Source organism: Enhydra lutris, unplaced genomic scaffold, assembly GCF_002288905.1.
Source record: "Enhydra lutris kenyoni isolate GAN:26980312 unplaced genomic scaffold, ASM228890v2 scaffoldscaffold12, whole genome shotgun sequence".
Taxonomy (NCBI): Eukaryota; Metazoa; Chordata; class Mammalia; order Carnivora; family Mustelidae; genus Enhydra; species Enhydra lutris.
Genome location: NW_019154096.1, coordinates 22,733,648 through 22,747,953, shown reverse-complemented (window position 1 = coordinate 22,747,953; position 14,306 = coordinate 22,733,648). Strand labels below are relative to the sequence as shown.

The 14,306-nt window shown below is 39.2% G+C and overlaps 1 protein-coding gene across 1 annotated transcript in view; it reads right to left on the bottom strand.

Annotated features, from left to right (window-relative positions):
- The window catches only part of LOC111145080 (myopalladin), a 97,511-nt gene that overhangs the window by 40,972 nt on the left and 42,233 nt on the right, over positions 1-14,306 (bottom strand). The window contains exons 5-8 of the mRNA XM_022499705.1: positions 12,340-12,454; positions 11,167-11,238; positions 2,916-3,057; positions 450-473 (exon numbers count right to left, since the gene is read on the bottom strand). Of these exons, the coding sequence (XP_022355413.1) occupies positions 450-473; positions 2,916-3,057; positions 11,167-11,238; positions 12,340-12,454 (353 nt within the window). The remainder of the gene's footprint in view (positions 1-449; positions 474-2,915; positions 3,058-11,166; positions 11,239-12,339; positions 12,455-14,306) is intronic.

The following is a 14,306-nucleotide window of genomic DNA, read 5'->3' as shown; positions in this document are numbered from 1 at the left end:
GCAAATTTCAAAATCTGATGGATAAGTTTTAAGACACATAAACCGTGGAATTGGAACTGATCTAGCATCATGGATATTGCTCTGCTCAGTTTTGGGAAGTCACGTGTTGGGGTTAAAAAAAAAAAGGAGGGAGAATATTTCTAAGAAACATCCCTTAAAAACCGGGAACTAACTGCATTCATGTTCAGTATTGGATACAAATTCCAAATTTGCATGTGCTCCCCTCTTTTCCTTTTCCTACAGTAATAGCTAGAGTGGGTTGGAATCCTGCTTCTAAAACCTTATTTTTCATTTTTTCCTTGACACCAGTGTAACATCAATGTGTTTTACTATTTATGTAAGATATATAAAATCACTGACTTATGTATATATGTTTTTATATATACGTGAAATCACTAACATGTTAACATGTTACCATGCTAACAAATTAAAGTTAAAATGATCCTTACCTGGTTCTGCCATGGATCGAGGTTCTAAAAGAAAAAAAAAATTAAAAGATTCTAAGCATTTCTTTCACCAAGAGGCCATATTTTCATCAGAAGCTTCCTATAGAATTTCAGTCTCTTGTAAAATCATGAGTGATTTGATAAAGTTAATCTCTAAGTGTGGAGGTAAAGCACCAACGACCTCGACGGGGACAGGACAGTTGTCACAGAAGGGCAGCAAGCGAGTTGCTAACCAGATGTTGCCATATCTCGGGATACACCTGGATTCCACTTGGACACACAAAGCCTTAGGTGAGGAAAATTGACTGAGTTAGGGATTCAGGGACAGCTTGCTTTTACTAGTACCCTTTCAGCTGTACCTGAAACAAAGTTTGTGCAGACTAAGACTCATTCTTGGCAAGGGTTCTCACATCCTAATAAAATGTAGACTCTACCCCTTGCTCTAAAGTTTCTAGATCTGATTAGTTGATTCACACTACACTGTACCTGCCTGATAAAATATTCTGTCTCCAGGGACGCCTGGGTGGCTCAGTTGGTTGGGCAGCTGCCTTCGGCTCGGGTCATGATCCCAGGGTCCTGGGATCGAGTCCCGCGTCGGGCTCCTTGCTCTGCAGGGAGCCTGCTTCTCCCTCTACCACTCTGTCTGCCTGTGCTCTCTCTCTCTCTCTCTCTCTCTGACAAATAAATAAATAAAATCTTAAAAAAAAAAAAAATTCTGTCTCCAAAGGGTATTTGCATATACAAGATGGAGGAAGAACTCTCTGGCTATGAAGTGTTTTCATAGTCAGAGAGCCTCAGGGTAGATAACAAAGGAGCAGATTTTTTTTTTAAGATTTTATTTATTTATTTGACAGACAGAGATCACAAGTAGGCAGAGAGGTAGGCACAGAGAGAGAGGAAACAGGCTCTCCGCCGAGCAGAGAGCTTGATGTGGGACTCGATCCCAGGACCCCAGGACCATGACCTGAGCCAAAGGCAGAGGCTTCAACCCACTGAGCCACCCAGGTTCCCAGAAGCAGATTCTTTATCTTAAAATTCTCTGACATTCCTGGAAGTGCCTTCATGGTACTGAATACAGAATAGAGGTGTTCAATGGCAGGCATTCAGTAAGAGTTGTGGAACTTAGTTACAACCTTCCACACTGCTAGAACTACTCAAGTTTTTTTTCTCAAGTTTAAATAGTATTCAGATTATGTTATTGTTGCTGCTACTGTTAAAACCTGATAGCAGTTTGACTCATATATCAGTGATAAGCAGAGACAAATTAACAACAACAACAAAAAAATTACAATGTATTTTATGACCGAAATGGGTCAAGGTGAAAGTAATACATGATAAGAAAAAGAAGAATTGACCCCTTGAATATATAAATAATTCTTACAGTAAAAAAGAAAAAATCTTCAGTATGAAAATGAGCAAAGGATGTGAACAGGTAATTTAGAAATAAGGAAATACAAAGACCCAATAAACATGAAAAAAATTCCACCCCCCCATTTGCTTAGTGAAGTACAGATTAAAACAAGCGTTCCAATTTTGGACCTATAAAATTAGTGAAAATTTTAAAAATCTTTCATATCTTTTATTAGTGAAGGTAGGAGTAAAGGGCAGTCCCATGCACTGGTGGTTTTAATAAAATATAATTAGAACAACATGTGTTCCCCCTCATTTGGGATAGTCCTGTTTTATTCCTGGGATCTCTGTGTAATTATTAATGGCAATCTCTTTCACTCCCAAAGTCCCAAAATGTCCCCAATTAGATGATCAATTATGTGATTATCCTCAATTTAGTTGAAACTTTTGGGCTGGCATTTTGGCAATATATATTGAAAGCATAAAAATTGGTGAATTTATAGTAGCAATCCTAGTGCTCTTTATCCTTTTTTTTCTTTGAGAATTTATTTTTAAGTAATCCCTACACTCAGTGTGGGGCTCCAATCCACAACCTTGAGATCAAGAGTCATATACTCTACTGACTGAGCCACCCAGGCACCTCTGATACTCTTTATCCTGTAGATATTCACAAATTATTTTTCTTTTATGTGCATTGAAGCAATTTACAAAAGTAAGAATCTGTGAACAATTGAAATATTCAATAATAGGAGATTAAATAAACATAAAGTTGATTGTATTGATTTGTTTTTAAAGTATTTATTAACACGAAAAGATGTTCATGACCTGCTGAGTAAAAAAATCAATTTACAAAAAAGTGTTAGATTTATTTTTATATTTGAAAAATATTCATGGAGAAATTTTTGGAGACTAGACAACACAGTATTATTAGGCTTTAGTTTGGAGCATTATGAATATAAGTAATTTTTAAATTCTTTTAATTATATTTTTATTACTTTTTTATTTTTTATTAATTTTTTATTAATTTTAACTTGGTTGTTAAAAGTTACAGAAATAAATGAATACAATATATTTATAAAAATGAACTATCAGAAAAATAACTTTAAAGCATCAACTTACTTTTCTGTAAAATTCTGAAATCTGGAGAATCTTCTATCAAGGTCCCTTCTCTATACCACTCAACTTTAGGAGATGGAGCTCCTTTTACTCTGCATTCAAAGACCACCAGCTGACCTTCAGAGGCTGATAAATTCTGTAACATCTGTAATGAGAAGAATATTGTTAGAACCTAGAAGTATACATTTTTGGAATTTAGTTCCAGTGCCAAATTTTAGAAAAAGATAGTATCGTCTTCATATTTGGATTCTCTCCAAATCTTCTACATCTTCAGTGGTTTCAATTCTGTGGATTATTTTTGAAGATAGAATCATCTGAGCCCATATGAAGCTTTTCCCTCACGATCGTCTTCTTTTTCTTCTCCGTTGCAGTGCCAGACAACTTTATTAAATACTAGGTGACACATTGGAAGTTTTGGAAAAATCCTGGCTTTTGGTAAAGTACTTCTGTTCTTAAATGCCCAAGTAGAGTTTAGTTTCCAGAAACAATAACAATTTAAGAAATCTGTGAGAGGATTTATGAGGCATCGTCAATAGAGTAATGTATTTCTCCACATAAGACCGTCACTGTTGGTGAGGTGGAACATCCCTGTGTCTCAAGTAACTGACTCCATTTTCCTGGCTTTGTGTTATTAACAAATATTCCTGGAAATTGACTTTTGTTTTGTTTTCTTGTTTTCTTTATGTGCTTTTTAAAGTATAGCTTCAATGATCTCTTGAGGGATATAAACAATGACAATCTCTATAAAATCACACAAATAGAGTCTGATGTCATGGTACAATATGTTGTAATTTTGTGAAAGCATCATTAAATGTTTTTGTGCACATCCATGAAAAAAGGTTTATAAAACCACTTGGCTTTTGTTTGTTTGTTTCTTGAAAGTGCAGAGCCCAACGTGGGGCTTGAACTCTCGATCCTGAGATCAAGATCTGTGATGAGATCTAGAGTCGGACTCTTAACTCACTGAGCGACCCAGATGCCCCTACAAAACCATTTTGAACTGTATCATATCAATATATTCTATAATAGAATCTACCAGAAAATGGCACTCACAGTTTCCATTCACAGCCAGTCTTTCACTCATGATTTGTGAGCTTAAAGGCACACATTCTGGGGCACTTGGGTGGCTTTTTTTGGGTGGCCTTTGGCTCAGTTCATGATCCCAGCGGGGAGCCTGCTTCCTTCCCACTGCTTGTGCCCTCCACCTCTCTCTCTTTCTCTCTAATAAATAAAAATCTTTAAAAAAAAAAGTCACACATTCTTTTGTGTAGTTGGAACTTCATTTGACTTGAGAAAGAGAGAAAGACGGAGGGAAAGAGAGAGATAAAGGGTACCAGTAGGGGAGGGGGAGAGGGGGAATAGAGGGAGAGAGAGAATTTCTCAAGCCGACTCCAAGCTAAGCATGGAGTCTGAGGCAGGGTTCGAACCTAGGATTGTGAGATCACTACCTGAGACTAAGCCAAGAGTCCAATGCTTAACCTGCTGAGCAGCCCAGGTGCCTCTTGTACTTTATTTGATTATGAAATTCTTCTTTGGCATGTGTGTGGGCATATTACTGTTTTTTTCATATTATTGTTTTTAATGTTGGAGCAAACATTATAAACATGGAAAGATTATGATTAACTTCCTCTACAAGCTCTATTAGTAACAAATGCTGCAAGGCTTTCTATTATAACTATTTGGAGAACTGCATTAGGGAAATATTGGCTTCTGCATCAGAGAAAGGGAAAGCTGGTATTTAGCTACTTTTTTGCTTTTGTCATTCACGTTTTATAAATATTCTGTGATTATTTATAGGTATTTTTTGAACAATGTATGATAGTATGTTCATGGCATGGCCCCATCATATTTATGACATTTGTCTAAGGAATATAGGGGTGGGGATAACCACACAGCCTTAGCTATGTATAGTAGATGACTTTTACCTCAGAGGTGTGTAAGTTGATATTGGGAAAGCCAGGGGGCGCTGTAGTTCAACATTAGTGTTCAGTTCTTTTGCACTCCCAAATTTGTTTGCTGAAGTAATCCAAGGTGAGATTTGTACAGAGGGGTCTCTGAATTAATAAGGAACTATTGATAAACAAAAACAATAACAGCCCTCTCCCCCAAAACACCTTCTTATTCTTTATCTACCCCAAACAACAACTTCTAGTGACAAGAAAGGAATGTTCTTAGTAAGCAGAGAACATCAAGGAGTCTTGGGTACTCCTGGCAAGCTGGTGGATATGCCCTCCACCTTGACATCTGATCAAATTCTGTGTAACATGGAAGCTTTGAGGCTGAGTGAAAATTTTAACGGCAGTCAGACATCTCCCTGGGATTCATACGAGATAGAGTTTCATTCCTTGAGGCAAACAAATTAGAAAAACAGACCAAGGGGAAAAAAGTGGTGGTGGTGGAAGAAGGGATTGAATAAATTAAATATGGCATCCTTTTTAAGTGGATGTAAGAAGAAAGAGGTCACTCTATATGTTCTGACATGGCTTGCAGTTCAGATACATCAGCCAATTCTCAATCTGCAGAGGTTACACCAAAAGAATATACTTGAGAGAATATGTTGATCACAGTTGAGACCAACATTAATTGGTTGTAATTGCTCACTTGACATCGAAGGTCAAGACCTGTGTTCTATTTGAGAGTCCAGCCAAGATCCTCAGATACTACATTAATATACCTGCTAAGTGTCTGTGATATGAGATGCAAACTCATTCTATTTGATACATCATCAATACTCAGTAGGAGAGGTGCCAAGGGTCATCTTACAAGCCACTCAAAAAAAGTTTTTGAAAGTCACAGTTTGAAGGACGATGATAGTTGTTACTGTTGAAGACCGCTTTTCTACAAAAGTCTCATGAGAAGGAATTGACTCACACCAGGGTCCAAACCAATCACACCATTTGAACATAGTGCAGGTGGTGCGATATTCAACAGGCGAGTAGGTCTTAGGGTGTTATTAATGGCATAATGTCACCAGACCTGATAAGAATCATTTTGACTCCACTGAAAATGAATAAGATAAATGAAACATTCCTCAACTAACAAAGATTTAATTAGTCTAAACTAGGAATTATGGATTTGGACTAAAGTTCTTAAACTGAGGGTTTACAACCTCCTGAGGTAAACAGTATCCAAAGGGCAAATCTGTCTTGTGTTCACCACTGATAACCTGGAAAGACATTCTTTGTAGGGTGATTTGACAGCACAAAGCCTTGAGAAGCATTTCTTCCATAACCATTTGATATGGGACTTTTTTTTTTCTCTATTCCTCCTAAAGATACTCTGAAGCCACAAAACAATGAAAGCAATAATTCTTTATTTAGTTGAAATGGAAGTTATTCACCACTGGATCAATATCACTACGTGCCAGGTACTGTGCCAGGTGCTTTAAATGTGAGCTGAAAGGAGATAGTTTGTGCTTAGATTTATACCCAAAAATATAATATAAGGATAACCTTGAGAAAGGACATCTCCCTTATTGGTTAAAAGATAACAGCTATAAGGTTCATACTGTTATTTTATTCTTTTTTTTTAAAGATTTTATTTATTATTTGACGGAGAGAGACAATAAGAGAGGGAACACAGGCAGGGGTAGTGGGAGAGGGAGAAGCAGGCTTCCCACTGAAAAATGAGCCCAGTGTAAGGGCTCGATCCCAGAACCTTGGGATCATGACCTGAGCCGAAGGCAGATGTTTAACTGACTGAGCCACCCAGATGCTCCCCTGATTTTTTTTAAAGAGTTGGTCGGGGGGATACAGGTGGGAGGGAGAGGAAATCTAAAGCAGGCTCCACACCCAGTGTGAGCCCCACACAGGGTCTAATCTCACAACCCTGAGATCATGACCTGAGCCAAAATCAAGAGTTGGATGCCTAGCTGACTGAGCCACCCAGGTACCCCAGTTTATTCCTTTTTTAATCCAGTTGATATTTGTGTACCTTGGGAGAGAGAGGCTGCAAGTGAACGTGTATAGTGCTTTAGGCTGGAGTTGGTTCAAAGGAGTTTTTATGGATAAAGAACTGTTTGACGGAAGATCTTTTTACCCCTTGGTGGGCGCAGGTGCCCAGAGCAACAGTTAAGCCAGAAAGTTTCTGGCATTGTTGGGCTGGGGAGGGTTGGGGGGGGCATGTAATATTTAGAAATCTGGATCCGGCCACTGGCCCAGTTATTTCAGGGTTTTCCTGCTTCTGCTATTATATAATGAGGTGCTCTTCAAATTCTCACTTCCCCTGCCCCCTTGCACTCTTCAAATTACTGCTGAAGCAGCTGGAGCCAGGGCGGCTGGAGCCTTGAAAGCTGGCCAGGGCAGCTGCTGCCGGACTGGGAGCAGCGGGAGCAGTTAAGATTCTAATCTAATTTGATCATCTACCTCCCTTCGCACTCAAGAAGTGTGAGCTCTGTTTTCTCCCCCATAAATAGAGTGAGAGTGCTTTTGATACTGTATACAAGATGGAGGATAGTCTATTTCCATAAAATATTTTAAAAATATAGGCATCACCTAGAAGTAGAGCAGTGAACCAGATATGGTAGTCTCTCAAGCTACCACTGTTTTGCTGGGCAGCCCTCCTTTTCATTTCAACCTTCTTTAAAAAGAAGATAATGCTAGTACTTCCCTATCACCAAAGGAGGCACAAGGAGTTAAATAAAACTCCACTCTCTAATTTTTGCTTTAGAAAAATAGCTTCTTGCCATTACTGGCAAAGAAATGCTTTGTTGGGCAGTATAGAAAATCAATCATAGGCGTTGGAATGCCAGAAGTCCCTAAAGAAGTAAATACAGCAGGAATAACCCAAACAAACGGATGCGTATGATCAGCTCTCATGGCTCATGCCATGTGATTACCATCATCGGTGGCCCTGACTCAGAAATTTTCTGACACTGGCAGTGACTATGACCTCAATTCTGCCCTCACTGGTGGAAACTAACGCAAGCACACCGTTGCTGATAAGTCGGTCTGGAATCTGAGCCACAGCCAATCCTATCCCTGTGCCCTACCTCTGAGCAATCCTGAGCCCATTTATGGAGGCAAAAGCACATCTCCTGAGGGCTGAGAAAGCCTATTCAGAGTTTGGGTCTTTGTATCAAGGACTGTTTTCCTAATGTTTTTGGAGATTTATCTAACAAACGCCATACACGGATGGTCCCCGACTTTATATTATTCAACTTACAATTTTTCAAATTTACGATGATGCCCAAGGGATACACATTCAGCAGAAACTGCAAAAGATTTTGAATTTTTTTTTTTTATCTTTTCCTGGCCTAGCGATATGCCGTGTGCTCCTCTCTTGTGATGACAGATAGGAGGGCTGAGTGGCAGCCTCCCGTCAGCCATGCCATCACGAAGGCAAACAACTGATACCCTGACAACCATTCTGCAAGCATCCAACCTTTCTGTTTTTCACTTTCAGTACAGTATTCAACAAATTCTACAAGATATTCAACATCTTACTGTAGAATAGGCTTTCTATTGATGATTTTGCCCAGTTGCAGGCTGATGTAAGTGTTCTGAGTATGTTTAAAGTAGGCTAGGCAAAGCTAGGTGTACTCAATGCATTTGGACCTATGATATTCTCAAGTTTTACTAGGTTTACTGGGATGTAACTAATGAGTAATTTATTTTCCCATTTTTATTTGTCAAAGCAAATATGAATCTGCCCATGAGAGTATCTAATTGCAAGGAGGTATCAGAGTCACCACACAAAAGCCCCTAAGCCTGTTCATTTAACCAGCCCATGAAAATTAAATGTAAAGAAGTGCTAAAGTCCTATTGGATTTATTGGAATAATATGGCTTTGGACCTACTGTTTCCTTCATGGACTTCCATCTAGATATTGGAGATAACCTTCAAGGTGCTTGTGTGTGTGCAAACAGCTTCATTAGTGTGCTAATTGTTGTTCCAAAGGTATGTACCAGGTGATTCAGATGCAGGGAAGACAGAACACCTGAGAAGATTTGAAAGTGAGCAGGAGACAAGGACACCTGTCTGGTGTCTGGCTAGGCAAGTGGTGGTGAGGAAGAGGAGAGAGGACACTTAAGCTGGCACTGGGTATAAATTATTCTGTGGTTTAGTTGCTTTTGAAGAGTCAGCACTGTCTCTAGGGTGTGACGAAAGGGCATGAAAAATTAAAACGTCCCGATTTGGGGTGCGTGGGTGGCTCAGTCAGTTAACCGTCTGCCTTTGGCTCAGGTCTTGATCTCAGGGTCCTGGGATTGGGCCCGTGTTGGGCTCCCTGCTCAGCAGAGAGTCTGCATCTCCCTCTTCTCCTGCCCCTCTCCCCTCTTCATGCTCTCTTGCTCTCTCTCAAATAAATAAATAAAATCTTCTTTAAAAGTCCAGATTCTGTGGCACATAAGCTCTGTTTTAAGGCTAGGTGACTTAGAATTGAAATAAGAGATAATTAGAGGTAGCTCTGTTGGCTGTATTACACACATGTGCATGCCCATATGTCTGCATGTGCGCGCACACACACACACACATACACATCTATACAAAGGTCTACTTATAACTCTTCTTCAAAATCTTGTATTCTCTAAGTCACAGATATGTTGCTTTCCTACCTCAAGTCTTTGAAAATAGTAAGGCTGAAATTCCAAAAACAGATTACAAGAAATGAACCTGATACATGGCGAGGCATCTTGCTTCACATAAGAATGTCTGCCCAACTGATATGGATATGGATAAACGTCACTCTAGACCCTGCTTGACTTTGGAAAACCATCTGAGATGAGGTGATACAATAGAACTTTCCTAAAACTGATGTTTCCGTGGAAGTTGTGCATTTAGCTCTTTCTTCGGGGTTCATACTCTTTGGAAAATATGCCATTTTTGCCATTTTGCTCTAAACCATGATTTCTCAGCCTCAAGACAATTGATAATTTGGGCTGGATGATTCTTTATTGTGGGAGGTGTAGAAGCTGCTTTTAGGCCACAGGCTTGAGCAATGGTTGAAGGGCCTACCTAGCTGAATGCAAACAGGCTCATTAAACCATAGTTCCTAACTGACCAATGGGCTCCTTACTACCTGGCATACTTCCTAAGATTACCAAAAAAGGGAAAATTCCATACATCTCCATACACCCTCACTCCACCCTAAAACTATAGCTCCTTACCACTGCCTCGTAGACAGTCTCTTCTTTGCTGTCCTGCCCGCAGCTCCCTTGCAGGATAGTCAATTAACTTCCATCTCCTTTGCTCAGCCTTGGCTGAATTTTTTTTACCACACACACCCACTGGCCCCCACCCAATCAGGACACCCCCAAAGAGGCTGTCATTGTGTACATCACAGGAGGGTTAGCAGCATCTCTGGATGCCAACAGCATGATCTCCTGGTGGTGACCACCAACAATATCCACAAACATTGCAAACGTTTCCTGTGGGGCAAAGTTAACTCTGATTGAGAACCACTGCTCTAAACTAAAGCATACTTCTGACAGGACAAAATCTCTTTGGGCCTCCCTTTGGCATTCATATAAACAATAAGCTGTAAATCCAGGTATGGATTTCCTCCATGTGGTCTTCATAACACCAAAAAAAACGTGACTCAATTTTCACCTTTAAATTTATTGTCTCGGGCAATACATAAACAAAGCGTGTTATCTAAAGGTAGGAATAATAGACTGGGAATTGGGAGAACTTGTTTCTAGTCCTGATTCTGCCACTAACTCGCTTTCTGACCTTGGATAAACTGCCTCGAGTCCCTGGCCTCCCTTGTGTTTTCATTTGTAAATGAAGTGCTTGAGTAAATTTTCCAGTTCTGAATACAAAGATTGTGAGACTCAAAATTTGATGCCACCACAATAGTTGATATGGTGGACTAGAAGAAGAAAGTTCTTTGTCCTCGAGTGTTCCTTTATGTTAAGCCTCCTAAGATTATTTAACTCCATCGCCTTAAACACTAGAGACATGTGCCTGCAACCTGATTCTTCTGAAAGTTCAGAGAAACCTTTGGAGTAGGGAGTGGCTAGAAACTTATCACCTGACCCTTAGGAGTGGCTACTTCATTTAACGGCAATAAGTTGGCCATATAGAGATCAATGTGGTGAGTGGTGGAAGACATTCCTCTCATTATGCAAACCAGTATTAAAAATCTGGGACTTGAAATGACCTGGTAACAACTACCAACCCCCCCCAAACCCTATATAGTACTTATTAAAGACCAAAATCCTGAGCTAAGTCAGTAAATCTTGGATCCTACAATTTTGTGTGGGTACTGTGCTTTGTTTAAAAGCCATGACAGAAAGAAGGAATATTTTGATTACCTTTGTAAACACAGGAGCTGCAATGATAGGTTTTCCATCCAATCCTTGCAGATAGTTGGTAGGGCTCTGACACTATTAGAAGGGAACCAACAATAGATTCATTGTCACCATGATTACTACCTAGATGATAGATAAAACAAGTCTATAGCATTTTGTATATGCAATTATTCTAAAACCAAAAGACTGACCTTTCTAAGTCTGTAAACCACAGACTTCAAATTTGATACTGAATTGATTGTATTTCTTTCTAGGTCATGGTGGTTATAAATAAGTGCTGTCTATCCCCACAGCCTCAACATACAGAGAGAACTCTACTGGTTATAATAAACCCTAAACCCCTGAGGAAGTTCCATAAAACCTGAGTCTCCACATACCACAGCTTGAAAACTCCTGGGTTAGAACTAAAATGTGACCCCTCTACATTATTAAATGGATTAAATAAGAAACTCTGTTTGAACTTTTTTAAAGTTGCAGATTAATATGTTTACTCATACATAAATAAATATATCAATAACATATTACAAATATACTTAGATTAGTATGACTTCATATTTTAAAAATATTATATATATTCATATACATGCACAGAAAATGCCTAGAACTATCTGCTAGCAACTATTAACAAAAGGTACCTCTGAGGAGTTGGGGCATGGGAGTAATATCTTGACCAAGGTTTTTATTGAATATACTTAATATCTTTTGAATGTTTTTACAATATGCATGCATTATAATCATCATCATTATCACAATCATCATCATTAACTTGAAGGATGAGAGCATTAAATGCTTTCTAAAAAAATCATTTCCTGGTTTTTGTATCTTAGGAAGTAGAATTATTTGCAGCTCCATGAAACTGAGTTTCATGAGATAGTATCCTGCCTGGGCCAGTGTGAGAGCTGGCAGCTCTTTGTATACCTAACCAATGCCCTTCATTAAACTGGAATATCAAGACTACTTAGTAAAGAACTACTTTTCCCGTGAAATCTGCCTATGAAGCTAGAGAATATGTTCTCACAACAATAAGAAACGCCGTTATCATGATCGTGGAAGTGTGTTGCCCAAAGTCATGAAGTTGCCACAGAGGAGAATACAATCATGTCGTACAAGATGGCCATGGTCACAGTGCCTGCTCATCACAGTCCATGGCACCTGTGTTTCACTTAGACTCTATACCTGTTGGATGGCTGACACCCTGGGCTGGGCCACCACATGCTGGGCTTGGGGTGCTGCTGAAGGAATGGCTGCAGAAGTAGTGGGAGTAGATGATACTTCTTTTGGCTTCTGGATTCTGAGAAATGATTAAAATATAGATTTTAAAACAGACCTGTCATTGTTTTTGAAAATGCTTTCAGAAAAGCTAGTAATGTCATCACTTCTTGCAAGTTAGATGTACTAAAAATTTTTGTTCAACAATATTCAACAAATGCTTACACTTTTTTAATATACACTTTAAAAAATATATTTTTATTTATTTATCTGAGAAAGTGCACAGGAAGGGTAAGAGAGAGAGTGAGAGGGAGAGGGAGAAGCAGACTTCCTGCTGAGCAGAGAGCTGGATGCAAGACTCCATCCTAGGAGCGCAAGATCACGACCTGAGCCAAAGGCAGAAGCTTAACCAACTGAGACACCCAGGTGCCCCTTTTTACTATACATGTTGATAGGCAATGTCAACAGGAAGATGATAAGTTGCCACTACTGTCCTTGAGTTACTTGCCCTCAGCTGGGGACTTAAGAATATTCATAACTAACGGAGATTCAAGCAAGACAATTGCAGAAGATAATTACTTGAGATTTTTGTTGTCGTTCTATTTTCCTCTGTATTTTCCCTCCCCCTTCCATTCCAAGTAAAAGTCCAGGTTTCATAAACATTTGCTTCTGGCATTTTGGCGTGGCATAAAGCAGAAGTAGCCTGAGTCAACAAGCTCAAGTTTACGCGAATTAAATTAAATTAAAAAGATTATTTGAAGGGCAAGAGAGCCAGGAAGTAGTCACAAGAAGACTGTGGAAGGGAGATTATTTTAGTTTTGCTGTGAAGAAGAGAGACGTCTGAGGATCTTGTCAGAGAGCCTGACAAGAGGGAGAACCAGAGTTCAGAGGGGATGGCAACCCCTCTAATTAAAAGGCTCCCAGTCTTACTAAAGATATCAGTCCCCCAGCATGTCAGGAGGCAACAAAGCGATGGACTTGAAGGGACCTTGAGGTCTGGGAGATTAAGACTCCCTCCCATATCCCATAGGGATAGATGACTGATGACAAGATGGGCTTCACTTTTGTCCAGTTGTTACCTCCCTCTTCCTCAGCTCCTTTATCTCTAAAATGTAGAAAAAATAATTCTTACTTCAGAGGTTTTTTGTGAGGGTTAAAAAAGGTAATTCATGTAAGATGATTAGAACAGTGTTTAATATCAAACACAATGTCTATGTCTATTTATATATCTATTGTCTTTGTACATCTGTGGAGGAGGAAAGGGATGGCCAATAATGAGTGATTGAATTTTTTTCCAGCCTAGAAGGGTGGGGTCTCAGCAACAGAATTATGTAGTGATACAGAGGCTATCTGTGCCCCCAAAGCATCCATCTTCTTCTTCAACAATAATAGAATTCCTGATTTCTTTATATGGCTATTCTAAATAAAGACTGCATTTCTTGACCTTTATTAATCTAGGTATGGCCACATGACTACTCTGTAGTCATGGGATATGAAGGATAGTGATGTATGTTGATCTAAGGGAAATGACCTTAAGAAGGGGGTGGGGAATACCCTTCATTACTTGCAATCTAAGACTAAGATGGGGCTATCCCTTAGGAATGAAATGAAGCTGGAAGCCACTGGAACCCAGTGAAATGTAGAGCCATTCTACCAGCCAAATCCATATGTTTATGTGAATGAGAAATAAATATCTCTCTTATTTACATTACTGTCATTTGGGCTATGTATTACACAGAACTGAAGCTAAATCCTAACTACCAAAAGTAAATTTAAAGAAAATAATCAACCAAGATATTTCTTACTTATTCAAGTTTGTATATCAAAATTCCTACCCATGAGGCTTGTAAACCATGTTATGAGAGACTTGAGGAAGAAGTTAGGAATGTGCGGTGGAGGAAGAGTTTATTAGAGAACTTGACTGTGTCTTGAAG